The sequence below is a fragment of the Saccopteryx bilineata genome, chromosome 1 (assembly GCF_036850765.1).
Source record: "Saccopteryx bilineata isolate mSacBil1 chromosome 1, mSacBil1_pri_phased_curated, whole genome shotgun sequence".
NCBI classification, from domain to species: Eukaryota; Metazoa; Chordata; class Mammalia; order Chiroptera; family Emballonuridae; genus Saccopteryx; species Saccopteryx bilineata.
In genome coordinates, this window is record NC_089490.1 from 283997958 (window position 1) to 284012723 (window position 14766).

General features: G+C 39.6%; 1 protein-coding gene across 1 annotated transcript in view; it reads right to left on the bottom strand.

The window, feature by feature from the left end:
• The window catches only part of MARCHF11 (membrane associated ring-CH-type finger 11), a 115331-nt gene that overhangs the window by 18228 nt on the left and 82337 nt on the right, over positions 1-14766 (bottom strand). Inside the window, exon 3 of the mRNA XM_066253614.1 lies at positions 4889-5081. Within this exon, the coding sequence (XP_066109711.1) occupies positions 4889-5081 (193 nt within the window). The remainder of the gene's footprint in view (positions 1-4888; positions 5082-14766) is intronic.

A 14766-nucleotide genomic window follows, 5' to 3' on the forward strand; every position in this document is an offset into this window, starting at 1 on the left:
AGCAGTAGAGTGTTGGCCTGCCGTCTGGAAGTCCCAGGTTCGATTCCCAGTCAGGGCACCCAGGGAAGCAGACATCGGCTTCTCCACCCCCTCCCCCTCTCCTTCCTCTCTATCTCTCTCTTCCCCTCCTGCAGCAAAGGCTCCATTGGAGCAAAGTTGGCCCGGACACTGAGGATGGCTCCATGGCCTCCACTTCAGGCTCTAGAACAGCTCTGGCTGCAACGCGGAGCAACGCCCTAGATGATCAGAGCATCGCCCCCTGGTGAGCATGCCGGGTGGATCCCAGTCCAGTGCATGTGTGAGTCTATCTGACTGGCTCCTAGCTTCTAACTTCAGAAAAATACAAAAATAAAAATTATAAAATGGGAGGGTGACATAACAGAGTAGTGTGAGTAAAATGATCTTTCTTAAACTTTATATATTTCACAATTATAAATACAAAGGTGTTTATAATTTGAATATGTATATATTTATGTAAACAATTAAGAAAAATTATAAAAGAACAAAAGTAATCCAAATGTTTAAATTGTGTAACCATAACTAGTTTCTTCCCTTAGTATCTCAGGGAAGGTCAAACATTTTCCAGACATGGAAATGTTTCACTACTTCATAGTATTAATGAGATTAGGGAGAAGCACTGCTATCCCAACCATAGTAGGGTTTTAGTTTTAGTTCATTGCTTCTACAAGAAACTGGATTTACCCCTTTTCTACCAGACACTACAAAACATGGTAACTGTTCTCTCTTTTTAGATGCAAGTGAATCAAATGACTCTCTATCTTATGGCCATCTCTTATCAATCCTTTAGTCACTAATAAACATATTCTTTTTGCGGCCCAAACTTGCTATGAAGCACATGACCAATGTGCACAATCCAAATAACCAGATGCTGTACGCAGTGCCATCAGCATGCATTTATTCTGCATTTCTGAGTTTGCTAACTTTTCTTTGTCTACTGTGCAAATCTTCTTACTGAGGGAATCTTCATGAGTCTGCTCTGGTTATTCTCCCTAAATTACTGCCCTTGGCTACAACATCTGGGTGGTTTAAATCCTTTATGTTAGTTTTCCTGGTGCACAATGATGGTCTGAATGCCATCTGTTTAAATAGTTAAAAAGAGCTCCCCAAATATAATATAAAGTTTTATCTCTTTATACCTCCATGTCCTTAAGACATATCTTCCTCTGTGGCTCTCTGTGTACCTCTTGACCACCACCCTCTTACCTTTAGTACCTCCTTCTCTTAAACCTCTTGAACTCATTTTCACTTGAGTCATCTCTTGTGGAACAGTTTCTTTATCTTTTAGGAAATACAACCCATTTATATAGACACGGCAAAATATTAATGAAATCCTTATGCATTGACCATTCTGTCAACATTAATGAAATCCTTACTCATTAACCATTCTATAGAAATCAGTCCTATATGGTATAGCCCCTAGCCAATGTAGTTATTTAAGTTAAATTTGAATTAATTTAAATAAAATAACTTTACTATTCAGTTTCTCATTCTCACTAACCACATTTCAAGTGTTCAATAGCCAGATGTAGCCTGTGTCTATGGTACTGGACATCATAGATACACAACGTTTTTACTATTGCGGAAAGTTCTGTTGGACAGCCCTGATTTAGGTATTTCAATTCTAATAGTTGCTAGACCCTTGAGAGAATTCAAAACTTTAAATGCAAAAAGAAACTGGCTCTTGGAAAAGCAGAAAACTTATTAATAATAAATGAAAGCAACAAACAACTTCACTCTGGCTGGATATAAGTAAATAAATTTCCCAAGTACATAAATTTTTTACAAATCTTTGCATTTCTGCTTAACAATCCAATAAGAATCTCTTTCTAAACATTGCATACACTGGCTGTATTATAACATTTTTTTATTCTGGAATAATCTATAGATTTTCAGAATTCTTCTTTAAAAAGAACATTTATGAAGCTGCCAATCTGCTCCTTCTCATTAGGTACAAACAAGTGTGAAAAGCTTGGATGAATAGGGATATAAGAATATTTTCAACTATTATACTTTAAAGCCCACTGAATATCACGCTGATCTCACATCCCCTGGCAGTGACAAGAGGACCAGCTCCTCGTTTGCCAAACATCTACTCATCTGGTGGCCTGCTTGGCTCTCATTTCCCCAGGAAATCTACCTGAAATCTTTCACTCCCTGCATACCACATCCCAGCGTTAATCTCTCTGAGCTTTGTCCAACTACGGTCTCTTGTGCATTCTAGTTACCTACTTGCATGTCTGTCTTGCCTGTGGGGTTGGAAGCTTCTTGGGGGCAAGAACGTGATTGACTCTTATTTTTATTCCCTGCACCTGGCACTGCATCTGACACATACAAATATTTATTAATTTTTAATGAAATATTTATTAACTTTTTATTAAAATTGTTTATATTTATTATTTTAAATAACCATTAAATATTTATTAAAATGAGCCGAACAAATTGAGCTCAAAACTGTAAACCTGCTTTTTACTCTACTCTGACTCAAAGTCTTGCTGCCAGGGGTATTTGTGAATGTGATCTATTTTGTCACTATCTACACTTAATAGGCAGACATTTCAATTAATTTGAAATGTTAGCAAGAGCTATTACAGGCTATGATACTTTGGGCTATTGGTAGCCTACCTATATTTGCTTTTTTGACTATAGTAGTTTCCTAATTTCTTGGGGGAGAAATTAAGATTTTCTCTGAATCCAAACAGACTAATTAATGAGATTTCCAAGTAAAATCAAGACTTGTTTAATCTGAGTTCTTTGACATTTTTCAAAATATACAAATAAATCTTTAAATAATGAGATTCAGATTTGATGAGTCAAAAGACAAAAGTATTGTCAATATTTAAAACTTGGATAAAAATTTATTTTTCAAAGTACCTCCAGGAAAATGTCAATTGGTGTTTGTTTTTAAGAAACTTTACTTTACAAATTGGGTAAACACCCAGATTTCTAAAAGGAATTTCAAATATATCATATATTGTCAAAAAGTCATGAGTTTGTATGTATGTGCTTTTAAAAGCAGAATTCTAATCATCTTGATTAAAAGTCTGGCATTAGCATTCAAAACATGATATATAATAAGACTAAATACAGTTGTGAAATTCAGGGAAAAGATTTCCTGACCAGGAAAGATATGGCCTTTTTAGTTAATACTGAACAATTTTACTAGAATTTATTTTTTCCTCCAGGATGGATTGGCAGGCTAATGGTTCTTTTGCTTTTCACCTCCCCTTTGAATATTAGTGGAATACTACATTTTATAACAGTTATGTTGAAAATCAGAAGAAAAACTATCTCTAAATTTTTTGAGCGACTTGTAGAACAAGTTGTAATTCTCTTATTTAGAGCAGTGCCAGAGAGATTACATGTGTACAGACATTCAGAATTTCCAAAAGTGTGCATAAGCGTCTCCACATCTAATAGCAGTTGCTCATATACATGATTAGCTCTATTATTCAGGCAGCATCTGTTCAGTTCTACATACTATTTATGATATTTTTCTGCCTTATTTTATCCTTTCTGGCCTGAAATTTGATCGTGTTCTTTCTTATTAGCTTTGTACCAGTGAAAAAGGAGAAAAGAAGAGAAAGGAGAAATTCAGGCTGATTATGTATTTTTTTTAAATGACTGAGAATATCAAAACTGCTACATTTCTCTGAGTAGAAGCCTAGTGATCTAAATTATTTCCATTTATTTGTGATTTACTCAAATGCCCTTAATTTACAACTTTCAATTAATAACATTATTTTATAATCATGATTTCCTTTATGTAGGCCAGTAAGCTAGGGATGATTATCCCCATTTTTATAGGTAAGAAAACAAGAATATGGACAAAGTTGATCTGTCTAAGCAGGGGCCAGGATTCGAAGCCCAGTCATTCGATCCAAGCTGTGCATCCGTCCCCTGAAATCAGCATGTATCAGAACTTTGGGGGGGGGCTTGTTAGCCACAGATGAAGCTGAGGTTTCTGATCAGCAGGCATGGGGTGGGGCCTGAGTGTGTGCACTCCTGAAGAAAGCTGCTGCAGGCACTGTTTCTGCTGCTGCTAGTGGCCCTTGAACCACACAGGGAGGACCACGGCTTTACACCACAAGCTGCCCACCTCCACGCTTTCCACATCCCACTGAGCTGCCAACCACATCGGACCAGGGAAAGTCTCCGAGCACCGGTGTCGCCCCTCCCCACGCCAGCCCCCCACTGCCAACTGCTCGCCATCAAGGTGTCCGTGGCACCTCATACCCACATGAACACTGCTTGAATCGTCCTCCATTTTCTCCCAGTATTAGGGAAACACAGATTGGTTATGTGAAACACAGAAATAGAAAACCTTTTTTTTTTGTAGGGTCTGTTTAAGCTAAAATGTTTGATCCTTTTTCTCTCCTAAGCCACTGAATTAAGTAAGTGAAACAAAGAGGACAGCAAGGAAAACTGTCCCCAAGTGCCTGCCCTTGGGCAATCTGAGTCACCTCCAAGTGTGGGTCCTCTCCCCAAATGCACAACATTGCCATTGGCATCCATCAGTGCTACCCTAGCTTTAAGAATGGTGACTAATTAGCTCTTATTCCTTAGAAATAAATGACTGTCCTTATAGTGCCCACCCCAAATAATTTCTTTGATTCCTCCTTCCTTTGCGTTTCTAAATATGTCACTTAAAATGGGCATTATCTTGTTCATTTATTCAGATTACTTAGAAATACAGATACTATGCTTTTTGAGAAAATTAACCAGATTGTGATGTCCCTGATAGTTAATTAACTGGAGAACCAAGATCATGCCAATGACAACATTCTATATTACATCCAACTGTTGAAAATGTAATAGCTGCAAGAAACAATTACTGACAGTTTGTTAATGTTTAATATCATGGGCTTACCTATGCACACTAGATCCATAAAACCATACATTCCATAGCAGATTCGAAAAAGGATGTCCTTCCTCTGCCACACTGCATAGGGGCTGAAGGCTGACCAGAGGAGCCAGGTCACACTCGCTATTAAGAACAGGGATCCTAGGGTTACAGCAATCATCTGAACTTTCTCAACCAGTGTTATAGAAATGCTTTGCCACTGAAAGAAAAACAGAGGCATGTAAGAAAAAAGGTGCTGTGTATAATTTAAAAAAGAAAAAAAGAAAAACATTTTCAGCCCCATGTTTCTCTTCATAATGTTAGACCCTTTTCAGTCTGATCGGCCCCCCAATGAATTTTTTCATTTCATCCAGGCTATACAAAATAGACAAGGAGATAAATACTAATAAGTTGCCTTAACTTCATTATTTTCAGTAATTCACCGTTCTGCAAGCTTTATCTAGTTTTATTGCAGATAACAGCACTGAGCATGAATGGCTGAGGAATAATTAGTACCTGGGAATCACATTATCTTCTTTCAGGCATGCACAGAATTAAAAACACTCTGAAGAAACATGGTAAGGATTCCTCTATTTGAAAATTTATTTTGCTCTTAACACATTTAGCTACTGCAAAAAGGGGAATCTCTTGTTTGTGAGAAAATGTAAAAAACAAATAATTAGATTATATAAGAACAAAAGTGGAAAAGCTGTTTAAAGCAAAATACTAGAAAAATTATAAGGGAAGTATAAATTATGTATTATCTCTCATTAGTACATTTCATGTACTCATATATTACTGACCTTTAATTATCTATAGGATAATCCATGAAGCCATTTCTGTCAAGATTTAGAATTTGTACACAAATAGAGCATCTTTGAAACTCACAAACTGTATAAAGCGCACACTATTAAAGTAATTTGAGAGACTTGATAGTACAAATAATCAAAATCCTTGAAGGGTGTTATCGACTTGAAATAATTCATTAGTTCCTGTTTCGACTTTTACATAATTGAAACAAAAGTAAAATTGCTATTGCGGGTTGTCAGTAAACAATGAAACCTAAAACAACCTGTAGAATCTCATTCTGTGTGAGAGCTCTGGCTGTTGCAACATATGGCTTGTCAGAAGAATTCCTTAACTATTTCTTAACAGTTTAAAGAACCTTTAAAAACAAATGAGCTCCCACTAGTGACTCTGGTATTTTCTTAAACTCTTTACTTACCTGAAGTCTGAATATGTGCATCCTCAAGTGGTAAGTCTGTCACTGCCCACAACTTCCCTCACTCCCTCTCATGGGCTCTCTGTCTTTCATCATAAATAATTTACATATTATATTTACATGTGCATTTTACATGCATATTTATGGTGTTCTTAATTTCTACATTTATGAAAGATTAAATATTAAAATACTTTTGAAATATTTCATTCTCTAAAGTCATCTATGTTTCTTTAAAAAAAACAAAAAAACAGAATCCGCCCTGGCCGGTTGGCTCAGTGGTAGAGTGTTGGCCAAGCATATGGAAGTCACAGGTTCAATACCCAGTCAGGGCACACAGGAGAAGTGTCCATCTACTCCTCCACCCCTCCCCCTCTCACTTCTCTCTCTCCCTCTCTCTCGCTTCTCCTCCCCTCCTGAGCCATGGCTTCATTGAAGCAAGTTGACCCCAGGTACTGAGGATGGCTTCATGGATTCCACCTCAGGTGCTAAAAAATGGCTCTGGTTGCAATGGAGCAAGGGCTCCAGATGGGCAAAGCATTGCCCCCTAGTGGACTTGCCTGGTGGATCCTGGTCGGGATGCATTTTAGGGAATCATCCATTTAACCTTGAACCTTCTATGACTTGGATTGAGGAACTTTAGTTACTGTAAAAGCACTGAGTCTTTTAGTCTCTTAGATGCAAACACCAAGAAAGTGTGAGTAGGTGACCTTTGGGCAGACACAAAGGAATGCATCTGAATAGATTTTAGACAATTAGCCTAGAGGTTCTGGATTGCTCCTTCCTTTGTGCTTGTTAATTAGCAAAAGAAAAGAATGTACTGACCCAAATTAGCCCTTTCTCCATGTCAGCAAAATAGCCATTAGTCATTCTTCCCCTTGTCACCTGATCTCCCTCCCCTGTAATCCTGTTACCCCTGTTCTGCTTCTGATAATAAAAGCTGAGGGAGAAGGAGATTCAGGAGGTCTTCTTTGCCTCCCTTGTCAGGCCTCCCCCTCTCTTCTTCTTGACATAAGTTTGTGTCTTGAGTAGGTTTTTTTCACGTGACACCAGTAGTTTCCAGCAGACTGGAGTACTACAGTGCATGCAGGAGTATGTCTCTGCCTCCCTTCCTCTCACTAAAAATTAAAAATATATATATATAATTAAGATAGAAATGAATAAAAAAGAAACCAGAACCAAATAATAAAGTTTGGTGGAAATTCTATAAGAAATATATTTCTAATTATTTTATTTATTTTTTAAAACTTTTATTTAATTTATTGGGGTGACATTAATAATGTCACCAATTATATAGGTTTCAGGGGTAAAATTCTAGAATACATCATCTGGATATTATATTTTATGTTCACCACCCCAAGTCAAGTCTCCTTCCATCATCATTTTAATACAAAGATTCATTTAGTGAAAAATGGTTCTTGCTTTCATAATTATGGATGAATAATTAAACTAGTCAATATTATTTTATCATTACAAATCAATCAATTTATTTCAAGCATGTATTTGAAGTTGATTTTTCGTGAACTTCCTGACAAAATTTTAAACAAATTCATTTCAAACTGCTAGGAATTTTCATTTTAAACCATTTTAAATTTGGTGTCACTAAACAAGCATAAAGTGTTAATGTCTGTTGTTCTTTAGTGTTGATGCTCATTAAACTTTGCATTAAGTACAATCACGTGGTACGCAATATAGAAAACTACTTCCAACTACAATCTGTCCTAGATGAGTGTGCTACCGTGACTGTATGTGTTAGCTTACCCTCTATTGATTAATTAATCACATCAGATAGATGAAAACAAAGCATACTTTTAAATCCATGCAGCAGCTACATTGGTCTCCTTCCTGGCCCACTCATGCAGCAGCCACAGAATTACAAGGTATAGGGCAGAGTAAATCCCCTCAACAAAGTTCTAGTTTTCTACATTGGTAAGATTAAGAAGGTCATTCTGGATTTTTTAAGCCTTATGTGCTCCCTGGATGGCCAGTTAATTTGTGGGGTAGAGATGTTTTGAAAAATATGGGAGCGTTGCTTGTCAGTCCTAATGGTTTAATCAGTACTCAGATGCTTGATCGGGGATTTTTGCCTACCAAGGGACTAGGGAAAGAACAGCGAGGAATTCTCACCCCCATAGAAATGGCACCCAATACCAGAAGGTGTGGATTAGGATATCAAAATTTAGCATAGGGGCCTTGGTAGCTCCTGCTACCTCAATAATGCATTGTGCAGACCCAATTACTTGGAAATAAGATCATCTTGTATGGGTAGACCAATGGCCCCTTTCTCAGGAGAAACTTAGGGCAGCTGCTCAATTGGTACAAGAGCAGCTACAGCTTGGGCACATTGAACCATCTAATAGCCCATGGAATACACTTCCATATTTTGATCTTGTTGCCTCCTGGGTTATCAAGGGGCATAGGCAACCCTTACAGCTTATAGGTTTTGAGCCTCAAAATTATTGTTGTTCCTTTTTTCAAAAGATCAACAACAATGGCTCTGGGAAACTTCTACTAAATGGCAAATCGCTCTTGCAAATCAATGGACAACTTTATAGTGAAACTGTCAACTTAAAATCAGCTAAAAGTCTAGAACTATATGCCATGATTATGGCTTTTCAGCATTTGCCATATTCCCCCTTTAATCTATATACAGTCAGCAAATATTTACTTATGGTGTTTCCACTATAAAGACTGCTGTCTTAGGGACAACTGCTGATGAACTATTTCAGCAGTTCCTCCTTCAAAGACTTGTATGTCAACATAGAGCTCCATGTTTTATAGGACATACTCGAGCTCACTCCATGCTCCCTGGAGCTTTGGCACAGAAAATGCCCTTTTTTCGGGGGGAGGGGTATTTTTCTGAAGTTGGAAACGGGGAGGCAGTCAGACAGACTCCCCACATGCACCCAACCGGGATCCACCTGGCACGCCTACCAGGGGGGGATGCTCTGCCCATCTGGGGTGTTACTCTATTGCAACCAGAGCCATTCTAGTGCCTGAGGCAGAGGTCGCAGAGCCATCCTCAGCGCCCGGGTCAACTTTGCTCCAATGGAGCGTTGGCTACAGGAGAGAAGGAGAGAGACAGAGGGGAAGCAGAGGGGGGAGGGGTGGAGAAGTAGATGGGCGCTTCTCCTGTGCGCCCTGGCCAGGAATCGAACCCAGAACTCCTGCACACCAGGCTGATGCTCTACCACTGAGTCAACCGGCCAGGGCCTAGGAATGCCCTTGTTGATCAAGCTACCCAAAAGAAAATTATTTGGAGCAACCATGACAGATCAAGCAATTCAGTCTCATACTATTCATCACCAGAACACTGCAGCCCTGTGTAAACAGTTTCAACTTTCTCAGGAAGTAGCACAGCAGATTGGGAAATCCTGTCCAAGGGGTCCTATACTACAATCTGCCCCTTCATTAGGAGTTAACCGTCAAGGACCCATACCAGGACAACTTTGGCAAATGGATGTTACTCATATACCTTCATTTGGCAAACAGTCCTATGTCCACGTTACAGTTGATACATATTCTGGATTTATAGTAACCTCTGTCAGAACAGGAGAGGCTGCTAAGTATGTTATAGCTCATTGTCTGTATGCACTGTTCTATTATTGGGTTTTCTAAACTGGCTAAACTGAAAATGCTCCTGCATATGGAGCAAAAGCATTTACTGTATTTTGTCATTCTTACCATCTTTAAAGTCACGGTATTATTAAAGTGTACCCAGCAAATATTTTAAGGTCAATTTAAAAAAATTTAAAAAGGGGAGTCATAACCTGGAACTCCTACGGGTCTACCATATCATGTTTTTTACTTAAAAAGTTTTTACATTTCTTTTCAATGCTGATGAACAGGAAACACCAAATCTTTTTCTCCTGCAAACTACTACCTTCTTTATTTGATCCAGCTAATAACACTGTTTTGTCTTTTTCCAAATAGCTCCAGATATATGGAAAAAATTTATATAGGTGGATGGGGATTCTCAAACCCCTCAATGAGATCTTCTGAGCATGGCCTTTAAGATACCAAGAGGCAGAAAAAGCCCAGTAGAGATCAGGGGAACTACCAGCTTTTAGGATACGCCCTTAAAGGCTCCAATGCCCCAAAGGGGTCTCATAGGAATCCATCTGGGTCCTGCTTCAATAGTGGAAAGGAAGGTCATTGAGCTAAAGCCTGCCAGACTTACATGCCTCTGCTGTGAGGAAACAGGAACACTGGAAGGTAGGATTCTCCCTCGCTCCTCTAAGGGAGGGTTCAGTCTCTTCCAGCCCTGCTCCAGCCAACTATGACCTAACCTTGCCCAGAATGCTGGGGTTTGCCACTGAAGGCTGAAGGTGCCCAGGGCCATCGGCCCCATCTACGACACTGTGGATGAGCCTAGGGTATTTTTTCCAAGAAGCAGGTAAACTGATCTCATTTGCACAAGGGCCACTTAACTATGTCTTGCCTGAATAGTCAGGTTTTTTATTCTTCCCTTGAAGATCTCTGTTGTGGGTGTTGATAGTCCTATTTTCTGCTGCTTTGTTTAATATGTAGTGTTTCCTTTATTCCTCCTACCTCAATGCCCCACTCATATTTCAGGCTGGGACCTACTCCTAATTTAGACCTCTCTTTTCCCCTTTTGCCAACTTCTATTATGAATCTACCTTTGCCACCCAGCTTAGTGTATCCCAAGGTTCTCTTTACCAAGCCACAGTCGCAGAGCTCCAGGGAAAAGCACCCTGGTCTCATCTCTCCAGGCAGAGGAGAACAGAAGCTCCATCTCCACACATGCTGCAGATGGCTTTTCCAGTCTACCTGAATCATTACCAGCTAGAAGCAGCGGTCATTGGGACTTGGACGTGAGCTGCAAAGTATAGAATTGTGACAACAATTCCAGTGCCATGCGGACTTTTCCTGGATGTGGACTTTTCCTGGACTCCTGCTCCTTGTGACAGCTCCTAACAGACTGAACTGTGGTTGGGTTGCATTTTTCAGGGATTTGGCATGGTGTTGGGGCAACTTGGACTTGGTGAACATTTTAAGGACACTACTCTTTTATGGATTCTTGCTATATTGGCCAAGAGTTTGCTTAAAGGCTTTAATCACTGTAAAAGGAAAAAAAAAAAAAAGAAAACAACCCAATTACAAAGTGGGCCAAAAACCTTAACACATCTTGCCAAAGAAGATATAAAGATGGCAAATAAGTATATAAAAATATGCTCCACATAATATGTCATCAGAGAAATATATATCAATATAAAAACAATAATGAGATACTACTGTACATCTATTAGAATAGTCGAAATCTGAACACTGACAATATCAAATGCTGGTGAGGATGTGGAGCAAGAGAAACTCTCATTCATTGCTGGTGGGAATACAACATGCATGATACAGCCACTCTGGAAGACTGTCTGGCAGTTTCTTACAAAAATAAGTACAGTTTACCCTGAATAACACAGCTTTGACCTGCTCAGATCCACTTATAGGATATATTTTTCAATAAATATGTATAGCACCAAAAAAAAAAAAAATCCATGCGGCAAAAGTGTTTGCCAGTAACCCTTTGTGTTCTAAATTCATTACGCAATTTTAGTGATGTTAAATTAGGACAGCTCAATATTGTATGGTTAATTATATTTAGCTTCAATTAGGCTGGCTAAATTAATTGACCCAAGACTGCCTGCATTCCAATTCAGTAATAAATAGTGGCCAGCAACCCTACTAGACACTCAGATTTGGGTGAACTGGTGTGGTGAAGCAGCTGTGCCGTCTCCTGGGAGACAGGAAATTGTAGTGGCTCTCTCCTCACAGTCAGCAAGACTGCAAGGGTGGGGGACTGAGCAGGTGGCAGGCTTCTGGCAGGTGAAGCTTGGCTGATCCTTAGCAGAAAAGGTGAATAATTAAAGGGACAGACTTACGAGGAATAAGAAACATTAATGTTTCATACTGGTTTGTTGATACCAAATTTAAATGGTTTAAAATTAAAATTCCTGGCAGTTTGGAATTAATGTGTTCAAAATTATGTCAGGAAGCAAAGAAAAAACAACTTGATTATAGTACACTGAGAAACAATTACTATTATCATAAACATAATTTTTCTTTGTGGATAAAAAAAATTCAAGGTTTTTGAAGCTTACTTTTAAAGAAAGATAAACTGTTCAAATCTATAATGAGCTCACTGAAATTTCTCATTTTATATCTCTTCACTAATAATGCAAATCTGCCTGCCAATGCATCAGTGTTCTGCATAAAGTGATGAACCTTAAAATTAACACCATTTTGCTGAATAGCTAATAAGAACAAACCATTATTGAAACCAAAATTATTAAACTAATTATGCACATAGGCATTTCCTTTGAGCACTGATAGTATCTTGGTAATTTCTTTGCCCACTAGATACTGATCTTTCTTATTTTTGCCATTATGTGCAATAGTAGGATTTGTTCACATTCTTCCCGCAGGAGAAACAGCGCTGCTTCCCACCATTGGGAAACACCACCTAGCATCTTTGTCCTGGGAGGCACACATTTATCTACAGGCTCAGCCTCAAGGAGCTATGCTAATGGGCCATTAGCTTGGACAATAAAAATAGAAGATGAGTCTCTCAGGGTCTCTCTCTTTACCCCAGTGGTATCCCAGGCCCGAATTTCAGTTTGTAAGACATGTCTGCATCTTAAACAAAATCTGTCAACAGATGAACACACTCTTCTCCTCTAAAACTTGACATGTATGTGGGCATACATACTTTTTTCACTGAAATTTCTTCCCAAGATTAGTAAGAGAAGTAATAGAACAATAACCAGATTGGCTCTAAATAATTGTTAATATTTTATTTCTTTTCATAACATTTGAATATGTGTTGATACTTTTATATTCCTGAGAAGTTATTCAATTTCACATGAACCATGTATTGTTTCTAGAAAAGTGGGGCCAACTAGCCCCCCTTTTGGAAGTTCATCCTTATTAAGTAGACTGGAAGCAATGTAATAATCCTAGCTTATGTTTATATAAGACTACCACGTGGCAGGTACTTTTCTAAGAGGCTATACGTATTAACTAACTTAATCGCTATGACAGCTCTAATAAGGAGGTACAATTATAATCCCATTTTGTAAATAAGTAAACTGAGGCAGAGAGGTTAAAGAATTTGTCCGAGATTAAACACCTAGTAAGGCCCTGGCCGGTTGGCTCAGCGGTAGAGCGTCGGCCTGGTGTGCGGGGGACCCGGGTTCGATTCCCGGCCAGGGCACATAGGAGAAGCGCCCATTTGCTTCTCCACCCCGCCCCTCCTTCCTCTCTGTCTCTCTCTTCCCCTCCCACAGCCAAGGCTCTATTGGAGCAAAGATGGCCCGGGCGCTGGGGATGGCTCCTTGGCCTCTGCCCCAGGTGCTAGAGTGGCTCTGGTCGCGGCAGAGCAACACCCTGGAGGGGCAGAGCATCGCCCCCTGGTGGGCAGAGTGTCGCCCCTGGTGGGCGTGCAGGGTGAATTCCGGTCGGGCACATGCGGGAGTCTGTCTGACTGTCTCTCCCCGTTTCCAGCTTCAGAAAAATAAAAAATAACACCTAGTAAGAACTGGGAACTGTGATACAAACCCAGGTAATCTGACTCTTGGATTCATGCTCTTAACCCTTATACTATATGTATAATAATTCCACCAAGCTCTTGAAACAATTAACTGGACATGTTCTGTGTTTGCAGTGCCACGGCACTTTCCTGATAAAAGCTTCTGGTCCACCCTCTCCGAATCTACTGAAATAGCTTCCCTATTGGACTTCTAGCTGTGAATCATTGCCTGACCCTCTACGTAACTCCTAATGAAAGGGGAACTGCCCCCACTGGGTTGGATGCTAAGCTCCATCAGGGAGAGCTAAATTTGGAACAGCACATATTCCTAGCATCTGGCACATAACTGTTGCAGTAAGGATGAAAGAATGGATGGAGGAACATTATGAGGAAGAGAGGAAAGGAAGGGGTAAGGAAGTTGGAAGGAAGGAAGAAAAAAGTATGGGAAGACAGAGGCAGGGCACACTCTTCAATTTTGCTTCATCTGACTTCTCTGACTTCTCTCAAATGCTATGTCCTTTCTACTTTGTCCCCCTCTGCCTCTGCACACGCTCCTTCCTCAGCATGTTGTGCCCGTCTTCGCCTCTCACCAGGTGAAATCTTGCATCTGTTTGTAACAGGCTCTGATGGCATCGGAAGCCACCTCTTCATGCTGCTCTAGTTCTAAGCAGAATCCTTCTTTCTGGACCCCGCAGTCCAATGTTTATACTTCTGTTCAATTCAGGTTTCCTTCTCACTTGAAGCCCAAATAAGTGTTTATCTCCCCATTGTCCGTAAACTGACTGGAGGTTTCATAAAAGCAAAAGCTGAGTCTCGTCTTCCTTTGTTTTCACCAAAGAGCTGAACACATTGATGGGTTCAGGCCAGAGTGTCCCAAATATCCCAAAATGGCATATTGATTACTTTTAATTAAGGTGACTTGACAGGAGGCCAGTGAAAAAATGGCATGTTACCCCCACCCTGCTTTGAATGTAAATATAAATCTCCCTTGTGAAAGATGCCCTCTGTGCTCCAGTGGGGCAGTGGGGGTGGGGGGGGTGGGGGAGGGTCCTAAGAGAGACAGCCTGTTATAGTTATATAATGTTATAGTAGTTAAACATATAGAAATATAGAAAAATATAGAAGATATATAGAAATAAGTTA